Source organism: Filicampus tigris, chromosome 20 (genome assembly GCF_054856515.1).
Source record: "Filicampus tigris isolate MCC_2025a chromosome 20, RoL_Ftig_1.0, whole genome shotgun sequence".
Lineage (NCBI taxonomy): Eukaryota > Metazoa > Chordata > Actinopteri > Syngnathiformes > Syngnathidae > Filicampus > Filicampus tigris.
The window spans coordinates 9,959,130-9,976,301 of record NC_141236.1 but is presented as its reverse complement, the minus strand read 5'-3'; the positions used below and the strand labels follow the sequence as shown (position 1 = coordinate 9,976,301).

The 17,172-nt window shown below is 46.9% G+C and overlaps 2 protein-coding genes across 4 annotated transcripts in view; one reads left to right on the top strand and one right to left on the bottom strand.

The window, feature by feature from the left end:
* eva1aa (eva-1 homolog A, regulator of programmed cell death a) overlaps positions 1–17,172 on the bottom strand; it is a 202,070-nt gene that overhangs the window by 49,509 nt on the left and 135,389 nt on the right. For all 3 annotated transcript variants that reach the window (XM_086019692.1, XM_086019694.1, XM_086019693.1), the window contains 2 exons: positions 10,892–10,972; positions 2,027–2,433 (listed from right to left, as the gene is read on the bottom strand). In XM_086019692.1, coding sequence (XP_085875818.1) covers positions 2,027–2,135 — 109 coding nt within the window. In that variant the 5' untranslated portion in view covers positions 2,136–2,433; positions 10,892–10,972. The remainder of the gene's footprint in view (positions 1–2,026; positions 2,434–10,891; positions 10,973–17,172) is intronic.
* On the top strand, positions 3,108–4,873 carry mrpl19 (mitochondrial ribosomal protein L19). Its single transcript, XM_086019698.1, has 6 exons — positions 3,108–3,275; positions 3,472–3,595; positions 3,727–3,845; positions 3,929–4,063; positions 4,130–4,311; positions 4,387–4,873. The coding sequence occupies exons 1-6, from the start codon at positions 3,197–3,199 to the stop codon at positions 4,618–4,620; spliced, it is 873 nt and encodes a 290-aa protein (XP_085875824.1). The 5' UTR covers positions 3,108–3,196; the 3' UTR covers positions 4,621–4,873.

Genomic DNA, 17,172 nt, shown 5'->3' with positions numbered 1-17,172 from the left:
AAACAACCCACATAGGAAGAACGTACTCAACCGAGTGATGAATGGATGGACGGTAGGATTCTTAAGCCGATATACGTCATTTTGGACAGTTATATGGGTCAAGGTCCATAATGGTATTGGTCGGATGGATTGGATGTGTCAATACATGCCTGGTCCCGCCCGGCAGCACCTGTCACTCACTGCACCGCTTGGTCTCCGGGGAGACTCCAGCGGGTCAAGAATGTGAGCACTCAGGGACGTCATTGTCCACGAGCAATTCCGGGGGATGTCCTCTTTATCTCCATTCATGCAGAACATTAACTCCGGACTACGACAGAGATTTTCAAGAATCGCGTCTGAGCCGGTGTGTTGGTAAACCAACCCCAAGTGGGAATCTGTAATCAGCTGTTCTAAAACACTTTCCCCTTCTTACTCAATTTAACTTTAACCACTCCAGTCAGACGATCGCCCTTAGTGGCGGCAAAAAACGACAGCTCTGCAACCGCGGCGAGCTTGTTATCGCTTTCCGCTTCAGGCCCGACATGAAGGCACATGCGACCATACAGTACGTACAGGCACTATGTGACACGGATGTGTTCCTTAGCAGTGTGCTTTGCGAACCATTAGAGCCGTTAGGGACCAATTAACACCGACAAAACGCCGCCTTCCTGTTTTATGACACAGTAAACAAAGCCTACAGGCCTGCCTTGGGCTCAACAAGAGCCGTTAATCCAACACAGGGGCTCATTAGTTAAATTCGCCTCCTCCATTTCATACACTGGGCTTTCCTGAGAGACATCAAATCCTCAGATTCCGTTACGCCGTTGCGCACAAACGGTAGCTGGAAGGTAATTGGCAGGTTTCGTGCGCTTATATGAACTCGCGTGTTTACTTTTCCAGCCATCCAACGCAGAGCAAAGAATATTTGTACACACGCGACACTGCGGTATCATCTGGGCAACAAAAAAACCAAAGCCGCGTCTAGCATTGACGTGTCATTATATCTGGTAAATTGACAACAAACTGTTTATAGACTCTTAAGAGCCACATAAAGGGCTTAGTCTGACTAAAATTGCACCGGCTTCATTTAACATTGTAACAGAAAATTCCCTTCTCAAACTGTTCCCAAAACGTTGGAAGCGATTGTTCAAAACATCTCGGTAAGAAGTGTAGGATTCAGCCTTTCCCAAATAAAGGATCAGGCCCCAAAACTCATCCAAGGTCAGAGTATACCATCCGAGTAAAATTAAAATGAAAAATAATGTCAATATTTACAATTATACCACCACACCAATACACTTTTGAGCTCCTGAAACTGAAGGTATTTCAAAATGGCTGTAATTGCTGAAGGGCAAATATATTGATTAAGTGAAACCTCCATCCATTTTTGATAGTGCTTGTTCTCAGCCGGTTGACTTTGGGCACAAAGGCGCCACACCAATGGGCAATATAGAGCCTTCCATGAACCTTTTTGAAGATGTGGGAGGAAGCTGGAGGCCCATGACAAGCAAATCTGAAGTTTACTCTTCAACCAAATCATTATTGATTGACTTCTAAACCATTCACGGTGGTGTGCAAACACAACTTTTGGACCTAATTTTATGTCACTGTGCCAGCAACCCAAAATACATTTCTTACGTACAATTCTTACTGAGCTGAAAAGACTTAAGATTAAAATAATGATATAACGCGTCGACTAAGTCTGAGGGGAGAACCTGCTTCATTCCTTTGCCAGACATGGAAACCGATAGCTGCACAAATATTTATCCACGTGTTTAGTATATTAGACAAGAGCGTGGATGCAGCAGCTCCTACACACGATGCAACCCCGAACCGATAAAAAAAAAAAGTTGACTTTTTAAGGTGGTGCACGTGTAAAAGATGATGCGCGATCGCTCTTTCTTTTTGGAGCAGCTCCACTATACGGTACACCCAAACTATTGCGCAGCATAAAAACAAGTGCGTGCACATGTCGCCTTGTCATTGCCTCTGAAACTTTAATCGATTGCGTATTTTGACGCGATAAAAATAAACACAAACAACTGACCAGAGAAGTCCGAGGAGCCCTTGGAGAGATCGCAGACGGCGGCCAGACAAGTTATTCCCAACAGGAGCGCAGAAGTGACGGCTGACAGAGTCCCATCGAGGTGGAACATCCTTGAAGCCTCAAAGGTGCATGTGAGAGACCGCTTGGTGCCAGAAAGTCCTCATCGGAAGAAGAAGAAGCAGCAGCAGAAGCGCGGGCGAGAAGTTTGGAGTGGCTCTCATGAGACGTTCAATGTCCCGTCAGACACGCTCGTCACAGCGGGATGGAGGCTCTTCTTCGACTTCTTCCTCCTCCCGGCTGCAGCTGCATGCGTTTTTTTTTTCCCCCTTGCCTTCTTTGAACTCAGTGTGGTGGTTGAGGCAGCCCACCTGGAGGACTGTCGCCCCCCTCTGCAGGCTTCCTGACACCTGCGGACCCAATTGGACAGAATATCAGGTTTCTTTATGTTACTGCTTTGATTTACAAAACAAAACAAAAAAACGAAGTTTAAACAATTGCCTCATCACAATATGCGTGAACTGATTCTTTATTTTGTTTTTCGTTCATACCTGTAATGTTGTTGTAGTAACATAATATGTCATACAGGCGAATCTCCGCAATTTCAAGTATCACAGGAAATTGTATTTTGGTGGTTCAATTTTTTTAACTATAGCTTCATTATACACAGTCTACAATATTACATTTTTCTACATAATTTATGTGCTTACAGTGAACAAAAAACCCCAAATCCATCCTCTTGAGAAATTACAATATCACATAAAAACGATTAACCATCCCCCAAATCAATGACAATGTTAGGAAGAAATTGTTTCTTCAATTTTTGAATTGGGCTACTGATATATTCCACTTCTCTGTAGTTCAGTTGTCCTGAGCCTTTATAGAGCCAAATACTGCATGTTGCATTCAACAAATCGAACAGCACACCATCGAACAATTATGGCTAGTATATCAATACGTAATGGACAATTATTCCTTGATAACTACAAGGTAATGTTGACCATCATTTAACATTTTTCTACACTGTTTATAAGTTACTACAGCTGGACCGAACTCATTTTAACGACGATGCCGCCACCTCGCGGTCAGTGAACTGTATTGCCGTTCAATCCACATATTTGTTCTGGCCTAGCGAGGCTTCCGTACAAGGCATGCGACAACAGAAGGTCAAAGATGGCAGCCTCCGCTAAAAGGCTCGAAAAATGTCTAATTCACTCAAGGTTGTTAGGAATCATACAGCTCCGGAATGAACGTAAGTTACTTTTTTTTTGTTTTGTTTGCCAGCAGTACTGTACACATCATTGCCAAACGTTAGCGCGGGCGGACACGCAAAGGCTAACTGGAAGCAAAACGTTGCTAACACTGCTAATTAGTTGACTTGTCGTCAATGGCACCGTTTTAACGTAACACTTGTGAAGTTGTTGTCAAATAACTTGTTTTGTTTTTAGGGTTCTTGTCCACGTCCGGATGTCGTCTGGCTGCGGGAAGCGAAGGAGGCCGGCCAGCGAAATTCACGCCTCCGCCCAAGCCTGTCATAGTTGACAAAACTCAGAACGTGGCTGCTCTGCGGAAGTATGCTCAAAATCGAATTTGATTAATTTCCCCATGTTTATTTTACTGATTGTAATCCTTCAAGGCGGAATTCAAATTTTGTTTGAAGGCGATATCACCTTGCTGTACCTTGACGTGTATTTGTATAATAGATTCCTGAGCCCAGAGTTCATCCCACCACGCCAGAGGACAAACCCGGTTAAGTTTTACATGGAGAGGAAAGACATGATCCGTAGGAGGGCCGTGATCGACCTTCCCGAATTCTACGTGGGTCAGTCACTCGCATCAGCAGCCATTCCACACATTAATGCCCTTATTACACGCTACGCATTTGTGTTATTCTGACTTTTCCAGGCAGCATTCTTGCTGTGACCATGGCTGACCCCAATGCCAGTGGCAAGTCAAACCGCTTTGTCGGCATATGCATCCAGAGAAGTGGCAAGGGACTCGGAGCAACGTTTGTCCTGAGGAACATCATTAATAGTCAAGGTGACTACATCAATCTGCTATTTTGATTCAAAATACAACAGGTGATATTGACTGCTTGGTTTGCAGGTGTGGAGATCTGCTACGAGCTGTACAACCCGCTCGTTCAGGAGGTCCAGGTGCTGAAGCTGGAAAAGCGGCTGGATGACAACCTGATGTACCTGAGGGACGCCCTGCCCGAGTACAGCACCGTGAATCCGGAAATGAAGCCGGTTCCCGTCTCCCCCACTGGAGACGTGCCAGTTAACACTGTGAGCGAGACTTGTGGTTTAGCTGTGTGCAGTCCATTTGAAATATTCAATTCCGCCTCTCTTTCTGTCCTGTAGCTTAAAGTGAGAATGCGTCCGAGGCCGTGGTCCAAACACTGGGAGCGGCCAAAGTTCGACATCCAGGGCATCCGCTTCGACCTGTGCATGTCGCCGGCCAGGAAGGAGCACGCTCAGAAGTGGGCGAGGCCTTGGCAGGAGTACGACATGTTGCGGGAGTACGACACCTCCGAGATTGAGAAGCAGATCTACAGTGAGATCCAGCAGGAGGAGAACAAGTTGAAAAGCGCCTGATGTCTTGAATTTTCCCAAAGACTCACTGGACTGGACTGAGATTAGTTTTTGGGCTTTAAGTCTGTTTATATGGCATGGAACTGCCAACTTGGAGTAGACATTTTTGACTGGCAAATTTCTTCAAATGTATTTGACTGTCAAAAATTTTGATAACCACATTGGCAGGTCCGCGCTTCTGCAATGTGGCACCTATTGAACAAAGTGTCTTTCCACACATGCAGATACCATATAATAAACGCCACACAACATTAAAGCATGTCGTCTGTTGCTTTTCCACATCTTGGCTCTAGGCGGCACTGTTTCCCTTCCTATACTCACGAAACAGTCAGCTGTTGCATAACTGAGCCTCTGTATTTGAAGGGAGACCCATGCCAGATTTTGGCAGTTGAATCCACAAAAGTGAGCTTAGTGCTTTCATAGCGCAAAAGCCTAAAAGAACCCTTTGAGTACAAGTTGCACATTTGAAGTATTTTGCTCCGTGTAAACCTGGTAAAAGGGAGGGAAAAAACTGCATGGTGACATTGAGAGCAAATGGACCAAGGACACCCGGTAGTGTTTTACTGTTGTGGATGGAAAGTTGCGGTGTTGGGAAGGTATGTCAGCGCGTCACTCGCCCAGTATAAAAACACTTAAGACTCCCTATGTTATGTCTGCTCTTGGTGAACGTGTGTGTATATAAACACCCAATGAGGCCCTGCACTCTAATTTCTCCATATTACAGGATGACACATGGAGAAAATGGCCTTTAATACGGGAGTAGCAGATGTTTACCAGCCTCATTACGGACCACACAGACAGGAGACGCATGAAGAGGGTGATCATCTGTTGTGACAGTTAACGTCCGAAAAACCCTTTCAGCATCATCATACACACAGCGGCTTGTTTGGCCCCAAACTGTGCACCTGTCAAACTCCACTCCCCCAAAAAAAACAAAAAAAAAACAACTTTCTGGACCTGCAGCTAGAAAGCCAGCTGCTTTTGTGTACAGTAAATCACCCGGCATGTTGTCATTCCGCCACCTTCGCTCTTGCTTTTTACTCCCCCCCCCCCCCCCCCCCCCGCATCTGTTCACGTGCAGAAGCGGGATGTTTATCCTGCCGCATGCTGCCAAGTGCTTATGAGCAGACCGCGGCTGGTAAACCAGTTTAAAGCGCACAGTTACTGCTTCAAGGAAGGTTCCTGTGAGCGCATGTGTACGACAGCAAGAGAGAGAGAGAGAGATCTCAACTGTATGTGCCTCTTGTGCCCTCAGGTTGACTTCTCTGCACCTGGAGAGGAGTTAAAGCCCCCCCAACCACCCCCCCCTCCCCGGGCTGGGAAAGGAGATCAAACACGCATACATACATACACACTCTCATATCAGCCTTCGCAGACAGACACCTCAAACAGCGCCAACTGTAAACGTCTGGGACAGGCCCGTCTTGTTAGGAAACCAGATACGCTCCATTCACGCTCGCCGTGGGATCGGTGGGCGGGGCGTGCGGGTTTTATGCACGAGTGTCTAATCGCATTCCAAGGTTATTATAGCGATCGAAAACGAGCTAAAACTCAAATTGAAAAAGTGTTTTCATTCATGAAATTATATATATATATTTTTAATTTAAAAATAACAAATGTGCTCTAAAAATGAATTACATCTGGGTGAATTGAAAAAAATAAAGTCAAAATGAAATAAAACTTGAAGGGGAAGTCAACCCAAACATATTTTTTTCAAGAATGTGTTCCCGGCAGGCCCACTAGTTGAAACAAGGCATTCTGATAAATATTGCGTTTGTGGAATAAGAGTTACCGGTCCACCCGTTTATAGCCATCTCCGTGGGCGGCCATTTTGTCACTTCTGTCGGCTGAAAATGACATCACAACTGCTATTCATCAGAATGCCGTGTTTCAACTAGTGGGCCCACTGGGAACATATTCTTTTCAAGAAGTGTGAGAAATTCAAGTTACGTCACGTCCAGATTAACCATCAGTTGCGCCATATCGCGAGTGCGAGGAATTTGACAAGACCAGGGTTTCCTGTTTCATCTGTCAATCAAAGAGCGCTCGCTTCATTTGCAAGGCGAGCAAGATATATTCAGCAACATATTTTCAAGAATATATTAAGGTTGATTTTCACTTTAAGTAGATGAACAACAACATTTTTTTTTAAAACAAGAACCGTTGACAGTTCGTTTTAAGTTCACAAAGGGCCTATCCCTAGTCTTGCTTGCTGTTACTTGTACTACTGTTTATTTCTTTAAGCAGCATTCCGTACAACAGTTCTCTCACTTTCAAAAGGCATTCACGTAGGCGTAGCAATTGCTTGTACCGTTATATAGACATGGTCCCATTGATGCACCTTTTCTAACCATCAACCGTATTGATTCGTATCTAGGGGTTCAATTGTGATCCCAGTAGGGCAAAACGTATCTTTTAGAATGAAAATGGACCCCTTTTTTTCTGAGAGTACGCCCATTTACATAAACTCACAATGTAAACGTGTCCGTTGACATACTTATAAGGTGCGAGTACGTGTCGTTCGCGGCTGGATTTCTGACGCAACGCACAACGTTTAAGCTGTTTCCATTTTACAAGCGCAACAGGATCTTCAGCCACCCAGGTCAATTCAATCCTGTCACTGCGCATGCAGATGAGTCGATAAGCGTGTGTGTGTGTGTGACTGCGCGCGCGTACGCTTACGCCAGGCCACCCGTAGTCCCGGCTAAATTACACACTTGAGTTTCACCATATGCTTCAAGCCAAATGACACGGCCGTCTGCGCCTCTCCGGCCGTTCCCAGTTGCCCCCCCCGACGGGCTCCTGCCGCCATCGCTCTCTCTTTTTGCGACGCGCTTCGCACACAACCTGACAGAGGCGGCAGCTGTTGGCGTACGTCGCCGAGCCAGCAGCTGACGCCTGCGGCAGAACAGGCGCCCATCAAAAGCCATTTTTTATTAATGGCGTCTTGTGCGGTAGGGGTCTGGCAGGCCTCTGCGGGGGTCAAGGGTTCACTCGCAGCCTTTATGTGTCACGGGGTAGGGATGTCAATCAAGCGGCACGTCCGCGAGGTACGTTTCCGCTCACGGGCGACACTGGAAGTAGCCGTCAACGCCTTGCAAATGAAGCGAGCGCTCTTTGATTGACAGATGAAACAGGAAACCCTGGTCTTGTCAAATTCCTCGCACTCGCGATGCGGCGCAACTGATGGTTAATCTGGACGTGACGTAACTTGAATTTCTCACACTTGACAGCGCATCAAGGGACAAGATACTTGAATGGCGTCTAATGCCCTCGTCGGTACGCCTCTACCTCCATATAATTCACCGAATTGACATCATTCCCGTTTCAACATACGCCAGAAATTCATGCCGTGCAGGCTATTATTTTTCTGATTCCAAAAATTCCCCATTCAATCCAGATGGGATATTCAATACAACAGCGGCCTGTACAAGCGTCAGGCTTCTAATTGACTGGGGCTCAAACACTGCTGGTGGCGTTTTGAGTGTCCCAACTGGCAGCCTCACAAATCCGGTATCGTTAAAAAAGGCGGGATTGTACAGCTTTGGGCCGAGTTCAACTGTGTGCCAGAGTGGCCCTTGGTCATATGACTGGAAAAAAAACAAAAAAAAAAAACACTGTGACCGGACTTGGGGCGGAGTATTTCTTAAAGTCTTTGTCTGGCGATTAATCCAGTTAAATGTTATTTATACATTAAATGTCCCCATGCAAACAAAGGCCGCACTATGTCGCATTCAAGGATGGGGAAATGAACAACAACTAAGCCAGAACATTTTTTTTTTTTTTTGACGCAGTATTTTATGCCTGAGGCAGCAAGTATTGCAGTCGGAGGAGAAAATGAGTCATTGGTGCGTGTGTGTGCGTGCGTGCGTGCGTGTGTTTGACAACCTATTGACATGGTGCCACCGTGCAAAATCTCTCTGCCCGGCCCTAACAGAATTCTTCCACAAGTGGCAGCTGTCTGAATGCGTCCTCTCCTTGTTCTAGCCCAATCCTAATTCACTCCTTTTCGGTGCGTCTGCGTCTTGCTCCAGATAACAGCACCAAGGTTGTTCAACGCATTCTTCGCATTTCCAGGCTATCACAGCACGTTCCCGGCCACGGCTTGCGTTTTTTTTTTTTTTTTTTTTAATGTGGGTTTTCACGCTCGGGACAGGTCATAACACGGCACACCGGGTGCCGCGATGGGCTCTCGCTTCTGTTTGGTCACCGTGACCTTATCAGGGAACAGCCATGAGCTCGGAAGCTATTCCGTCTGCTTTGATCCCAGCGTGATATATAGGTGCAGCCACGCTGGCGTTCCTCTGAGGGGCGCCCTAATCTTCCCTTCCTGGCGGGCCCCTTGCACAGCTGGTCCTCCTCTCTCCCGAGCTGTAATTGCAACTGTGTCCTGGGAAATGGAAGGAGGAAATCCCAGAGCTTTCGCCCTGCACCGATGACAATAATAAAAAAATTAAAAAAAAGGAGAGGTGAGGAAAAGAGGAAGAAAGAGTTGCAGCTGAGATGAAAGAGGGAGGGAGGTGGATGTGGAGGTATGAAGGTGAAAGCAGAGGAGGGAGGGAGGATGCCGGTAGTAAACGCTCCACTTTATTAACCTCATTTATCTGAGAACCTGAAATTGAAGGCAAAGCAGTGGGCTCATACTGTGAACACAAGGCTGGAGTTTGCTAATGACTGCACACACACACGCGCGCACGCAGTCGCACGTATACACAGTGTCTCCAGCACTGCGTCGACTTACATTGATCATTTCCTGCATACTTTGGTGTGTTCAGGCCAAAGCAACAAAAATCACAGTTGTGACTTCGACTTGCGCATTTTTTCAAGATACAATGTTGTCGTCCTGTGTTCTGGGGCAGTGAACTCGGTCGGCTCAGCTCACTTCACAACTTCTCAAAAAGAGGCTCCAAGCTGTTTATTGCCACTCTCGGTCAAAGTTGACTACCAAACTAAACATCAAACAAAAGCGAATCGCAAGTTGCGCGTTTCAAACAACCAAATCCTTTTGCCTTGAGAATGCCCTGGTTAGCTTAATGCTAACACATGATGGGAAACGCCACTGACGGACTAACAATTAACACTGATATTTGAACACAAAAGGCGGCACAATGCCTGTCGGCAGACAATGGGGGGGCTGGAACGGATTAAAGTCATAACCATTCATATCCATGAGGAAAGCTGATTTGAGTTCCAATCATGGTCATGGAAAAAATTAAAATTATATGTCAAAGCACCACTGTACACAAAGTATTTCCATCTCACTACATAGTCTAACATAAATGTTAACATCCTCAGTCTGCATCCTAGATTAATACAGATATGTTATGCATTTATTGTGGACCGACTTTTTGCAACCAGATGTAGTTCCCAACAACAAAGAGCTACACAAACGCACTCACGCGCACGCACACACACACACCGTCTATGCCTCGCCACCTCTTCTCATTGAAGTGTCATATCAAACTAAAGCGCTTTCACCCGACATATTAATGGCAGATTGGTGCAATCTTTTGCCCCCCCCCCCCCCCCCCCGGCGAACCGCTGAGCTTTTGAAAGTAAGCCTCAAGAACAGGTTAGCTATATGAGAAACTGAGAGGGCACTCAAAGGTTTGGGCAAACAGTCCGGTGGAATCTGGTCACAGTGGGAGGCACCCGGAGCAGATAGTAAACCCGGGCGAACTCTGTGCTGCAATGGCCCCGGCCGGGTCAAGAAGGCCACCAAACACCTAAGTGAATCATCTGAAGTCTTCTGAGACAACATAGTTAGCGCTGTTTGCTGAGGTTAACCTTGTTGAGTGGCCAAAGATATGCTTCAAATAAGAACTGTGCCCGTTTGAGGCCAACAAACCCATTTTTTTCGTGCACATTAAAACGCCAGAAGATGCAAAAAACAGATTAAAAATGTTCAACTAATTAATCGCAAAATTTTCCATAATTGATCGCGATTAATTGAAATTTTCAACTACAATTTTTTTACAAAGCTTGGAACAGATATTTACTTGTGTAAAGTCTTGGAATTAATGTGGGAAAAAAAAAAGTATATTTCTATTCATAGACTGTTCTAATAGCTTTCTTTGATCCTTAGATAAGTAACTGAGTTAACAGAGTTAATTTTTTTTTATGCACTATAAAATTGTAATTAATCTCCATAGTTAATGCTTTAACTTTGACAGCCCTTATATATATATATATATATATATATATATACACACACACACACACACACACACACACACACACACACACACACACACACGAAAAACAATGGTTTTACCTCATTTGCGTTCGATTGTCCAGTCAAGCGAAGGAGACCACTCTTCACGCTCATCCATTACACACCGTGGCCATTAATGACCTGAGTGGACACAAAGAATGCACTCTTAGGACACTTGCAGAAGACAAATGAGCGAAGATGCACTCTGAACTATTGACAAATGGCGTGAAACAAACACCGGACACACACTTCGAATGCGCAATCCAAGATGGATGATGCGGCCCGTGACGCGGCGACGCTGATGTAAAGTGACAAATGATCGGATTGTCTCAGCGGCTCGACTGCCCCACGGCGACAGCTGACCAGAGGGCTTACTTTTGGGGATTCGGCAAAGGTTAAGTGACCAGTCCTTCACCGTCTTTCTCGCGATGATCAGCTGTGCTGGAACGAATCACGAATACTTTGTGACAGCCCTGATGTTGATTTTTCAGGTTTCCATACTCGAAATATTATTTTTCCGTTATTTTGATGTTCAGACAAGACCGTCTTAAATCACCCTCATGCCTTTGTGGATGAACTGTATTGAAAACTAAATGCGCATTCGCATTGTGTACTTAAGTCGAGAATGAGACGAATGCATTTAGTCGGGAGTGTCGACACTCACACCTTTCCCCGTCTGCAAACTTCAAGCTGGTTCAAGCAAAAGGAGCCAAAATGTGAACAGCCAGAGGTGAGTCGACACCCTTTGAAATCAGCTGGACGGATGAGGTCCTGCATTGAGAGCGTGATCTTTCAAAGAGCGCCGATCGGCCATTTGTCCACGTGTCAACACACGAGCCGCGCTACTATCTTCCGCACGATGCGCGCGCACCCTTCAACTTTTGACCCCGTTGCGCGTCACTCTTTAGAAAGCCAAACTTTTGTGTTTGACTACTTCTGTGGATGCAGTCGATAGTCGCGGCCCACTTGGAGGTGGCTAACATGAAGTTTGAAACTGTAACCGAACTTCGTCCACGGCCCAGTCCGGCTTCATCATCGTTCGGATCAAACGTGGTCCCGCAGCAATAATTGCTCTCACCAAAAAGGGGGAAGGGCTTCAACTTTCCACTCTCCTTTATAGACCGCCGGCATTCCGCAAATGTTACGCCTTTCACACCGCCTCAAAAGGCGGCAGATTTTTTTTTTGTTTTCTCTCAGTACCTTACCCACAGGGCGGCATGCTGACATGACCAACTTACAAACCAATTCCACCAGACAATCTCATACTCCATTTCCTTTCCTGGTTAATCTTGTGGAAACGCAGACCACGAGGAAATGTCATACATCTATAAAGAATCGCCACTGACGGATCCATATCAAAAGAGCCGATTTCCCCTGGTTTTACTGCAGCTCGGCCAGCCGATAGCCCCGATAACAACGCAGTGTCGATTACCCGATGCACCACCCAGACACCATTCCCAAAAGGTCGCGACCTTCCGAGCCACCGGCAGCTCTCGTAACCAACCGCTGGCCTGCACCGCTCAATACCCGAGGTCCAGTTTCCCAAGAAGTTACTCCTGGTCCCCGCTGCGGTCTTCACAGAAGTGTCCCGTCTTGGGGGCCGGGGAGGGGGGGGGGGGGGGTGACGTTGGCTGGTAAGCAGCTGCAGATGTGGCTCGGTGAACACCGGCCCTCATTAACTTCAATGGACTTCCTAATGCGACAGCTACCATATTTCACTGACCGCGCACCCGGGGCCCCGGCGGACCTGAGCGGTGCTTCCACTCCCTGTGAACAGAGTGCACCGATGACAGCGAGGTGCGAAGACGCCAGCGGAGTGCGAGGCGCGCTGCGTGGAGAGACGCCGGAAAGAGGACACGCGCCCTTCTCGCAGGGAGGAAATCAATTTATCGAAGCTTTTTTTTTTTTTTTTTTTTACGAGGCTGTGATGATAGCTTGTGAGAAGTCGGTAGCAGACGATAACAGCTTGCACTCTCCAGGGAAGACGTCCAGTAATATTTTCGCGCGCCTCTGATGGATTTTTTAGCAATTTATCTTTGAGAACATTTGTGAGTTTGGCTTACTGTTGGAGTCGTGGTACGCGGGTTGCTGTCGGTGAGCATGAGGGGTTGGAAACACTGAGGCGCCTTTCACACGGCGGGGCATGGTGCCAAATTTTTGGTCTAATCTGATTTTTTTATTGTACATAAAAAGTTTTTTTTTTTTTTCCCCATATCTGACATTTTTTTTCATGTCAATGTGAACAGCACCATTCCGATCTTTTTTTTTTTTTTTTTTTTAAACCTGACCCAGGCCTCATTCTGTTCACATTATAAGTCACATTTGTTTTTGTATCCTCTGCTCTCCGGGCTTTACCTTTTATGTACAAAAACAAACGTGACTTATAATGTGAACAGAATGAGGCCTGGGTCAGGTTTGAAAAAAAAAAAAAAAAGAAGAGGGTACTGTTCACATTGACAAGAAAAAAATAAGATTCATGTCAAATATGGGCAAAAAAAATAAATAAATCAGAAGTAACCTGCAGTATGAACATAGCTTAAGACTTGGGTCAATTAGTGGAGCCCATAGTTCAAAGCACACACGGTGAAGCGTCATTTTGCTGTTCGGCTGCACACAAATGGAATAAGCTGCCAACTATATTGACGGGAGCATGCTATGACTTGCATATTAGGCATACAAACATTTTCAAAATATTTAACAGCAGCACAGCGAAACAGTTGGCGGCGCAGTGGGTGGCACAGTTCTGCAGTTCGGGGTTCGAATCTCTCAAGAGGCGATAAACACCAGGGAATAAAACCAGATAAAAGACGGGAAACATGCAGTTTGGTGGAGGGGGGAGGGAAAGGGGGAATATACGATGCCGGCCTCATTGTTCTCGTACACGTGAGTGCGCACGGCTTTGGCAAAAGCGGGAAATGGGCCACAGATGTCGTGTCTCAAACGCAGAGGCTCCAAACTTCAATAGACGCATTACGACGCGCTCCCCCGCTGCACGGCATTCCCCCGACATCAACCCCCCCCCCCCTTCTACCTTTCTCACCCCCCCCTCTCTCCTACCGCCCGACACCCTTTCCCCACATACTTACCTGAAGGCCGCGCTAATATCCGCAAGCCCGCCCGCCGTTTGTTCTTTCCCAACGTTCATTTGAGCGACTCGTTTTTTTTTTTTTTTTTTTTTTTTTTTACGAGCGCAGCGGGCCTCGCCGGCAAGCCGCGGCCCCCTTTGAACCGGCCGCGCTCCAAAGCCCGTACACGTTGGCGACATCCAGCCCTAATGACACGCCTACGTCACCATGCCCCCGTGCGATCGTAGATCGCTGCTGTTCACACTTGCCCTGCCCAGCGTGCTCACATAAATACAAATTATGAGTGGATATACGGGGCGGGAGAAGCGGCGAGGGATCAGGGAAGGGTGAGAGGATTCCATGCGATGGTTCTCCGGGTTTGACCTTTTATGCGACAGGCCCGCCGGGGGCAGAGCCGCGCAGGGACGGGGGCTATCAGTCGAGGCCTGGAAGTGTATCCGGCCCTGACCTTCACCTCCTCTTTTTCGCCACTTGACTAAAGGGAAGGGTGAGGGGGTTCCCTCCGGAGCAGGGAGCCGAGATGTCGGAAACATTCCCGGTGCTTTCCCGGTGCCTATAGAGGAAGGGGCCCCTCTGGATTTGTCAGTTGTGGCTGCAGCTGTCTCCGGGAAAAAAAATGGACCACAGTGGACTTGACACTTGATCTCTCTTCTGCCGCTCCATCCTTTTATCTCTCTGTGCTCCGATTCGGTGTATTTCTTGCCTCATCATTCTTTTCACCGTCTCACACTTTATGACGGCCGCCCCCCACTGCATCGCCCCGAGCTTCCGCAACTAATGTCCGATCGCCGCTGGAAAAAAGCAAGCCGTTTTCACACCAAATAACACTTCTCACACTAGGCTTTTTTTTTTTTTATGTGCTACCAATGCCATCAAGGGATTTGGACGTTTTACCCGTCAGTGGAGTGAAAACTACAACAACAAAAATCAATATTACCAGATTGCGCAACTTCATACACACGAAAAAAAAAGGTTGAAAGCGTATAACATTCTTCAAGAATACCCGATCATTTTCCTTATAAGTAAAGGGAAAACAAAGTGCAAATTGTTGACATCATCAAGAAAATCCAACCGCTTTGGTATTCAATTTTGACCTGAATAAATTACAAATATTTTTTGAAATCATGATTATGTAAGAAAAGAGCCAATTACAACGTACGCTACGATCAAACCGATTGCGAAATCAACTATTTTCGCGACGTGATTACATCAATGCACTTCAAGCAGACAGTTGCGACTCCGTGCCAGGTAGCACGACTGGCGCGTTCGTCACGTCGCAATTGGGGGCGGGCGCACGAAAATTTGTTCCTTCACTTGAGTTAGGAAATTTGAACTTCATCTGTGGGCACACTACCAGAACCGAGCCAAAGAGGAGCAGACGACGGCCTTGCTCTTCTTCAATGTGGCGTGGTGCGAAACAAGTCGCTACGTTTGTAGTCTCCCGCAACCGTAGCATTTCCTGTCCCTCACCTCATATTACATAATTGCTCCGCGTTTCGCCCTTTTTTTTTTTTCCTTTAAGGCTACGTTTCAACACAAGCCAAGGAAACATTGTGGCAAGCTTCGGCAGCCCTTATGAAAAATTCCATAGCGGGCCAGATGTTACTCATGGGCCTACGGATCCTTCCGTGAGAAACCAAACAAGGAACATTTGCGGGACGTCGACGGATCAAGGTGAGTTGTTCCCCCTCCCCCGAACGAGAGCTGCAACCAATTGACGTAGCCCCCGTTGTTCTTCATTCTGTGCGTTTCCCCCTCATCTTCCTCCTCGCCATGCTGAGGCACTAACAAACTACAAAAGGTGCGCAAAAGGTTGCTGTCGTGCTGTGGAAAAGCGACTTAACTTAATGGACATATCCGCGCATATGGTCGTGGAAACCTCCCCCCCTCCCCAACCCCATCCCCGTGTAATTGGCCTATTTTGTCCGTGGCGGCACATCTGGCTCCCAGAGCTGTCCAGTCAGCCCGACGGTCTCTATAAAGTACAACTCCATCCATAAAATCTCCATTAGTGCGGGGCTGCGTCGAGGTCACCACGAGGAGAAGCGGGGGTAAGCGCCGCACTGTAATGCCTTCACACGTGGGGTTAGAGGTGAGCGCTGTTGACATTCCTCCCATGACTGTCTGATATCAGCGCGATTGATCTACTGCGGCCAGGTTGTGGGAGGTACGCCCCCCCCATCCACCCCCCACCGCCCACATCCGCAAACTTAAACATTTACGTTTTGCTCACGCTTCTTTACATCTGTCCGCCGCGCAATGGCTTTCTTCCTCGCTCACCTCCGCGTCTGCTGCATCTCCGAGCGCGGCTCGGGTGTCACGCGGGGATTGACCTCGGACGTGCGTAGCGCGGAGTGTTTATCTGTTTTCCCTCTTAGCTTAAAGCAGATAAAAGAAGAGTTGTGATTGATAGCCCGCGATCCTCCGCAGGTTTTCCGTCAGCACGTCTACGTGAAACGGCAGGAGAAGGCTGCGAGGTATTACCTCGACAAATTCCACACCTTCCCATTGATGTTGGCCTTGGAAGGGAGTTGAAGCTTTCTACCTGCACATGTTAATGAGAGGTAAATGTACCTTTTTTTTTTTTTTTTTTACAACCTCCCCAACCTCAAACCTTTTACAGCTCTGCCCAAACACTCGGCAAGTATGAAAGTAGAAGGACCCCGCGAGAGACCTTTTAAGTGCGTTCGTTTTTTTTCATGCTGTGGCGTTATTCACAATTACGTAACGGCTTTTCAAACTAGTGTGACGCACCGCCATTTGTACACGGGTCAATTTTTGCTGTTTGCAGCTGTTGGAGGCTTTTGAACTTGGCGGTGATCACAATCCGGACACAAAGTCCACGACTTCCAAAAAACAATTTGAAATGTGGACTCGTCAGACCACAGCACAATTTCCCACTTTGCGTCTTCTAAAACCCAATCCATTGGTATACGTAAAAAATGACCGGCCAATAGTTGGTGAAGTCACTCTGTCAAGAAACACCAAACATATTGCTGGTGTGCCTCCTATGTCAAAATGTTGTTAATATCCGTTTTTCACAGATATTATTTGTCAGTCCGTCTTCCACTTTTCAGTCAGTTTTCAAATGTTTGTGTTTTCAGGCGCCAACGTGCAGTTGTTGTGTAAACTAAGGGCCAACATGACACCATTTTCAGTTACGTTCTGTTGTGTAAACAGCACTAAATGTCTCCGAGCCTGCAGTACAGCATATGGACACGACCGTGCAACAGACACGACAAACTTCGAGTGGAG

Coding starts and splice junctions, on each gene's coding strand:
- mrpl19 (XM_086019698.1), top strand. CDS start 3,197: ATGGCAGCCTCCGCTAAAAGGCTCGAAAAATGTCTAATTCACTCAAGG. Junction 3,276..3,471: donor CATACAGCTCCGGAATGAAC/GTAAGTTACTTT, acceptor TTTTGTTTTTAG/GGTTCTTGTCCACGTCCGGA. Junction 4,312..4,386: donor GAGACGTGCCAGTTAACACT/GTGAGCGAGACT, acceptor TCTGTCCTGTAG/CTTAAAGTGAGAATGCGTCC.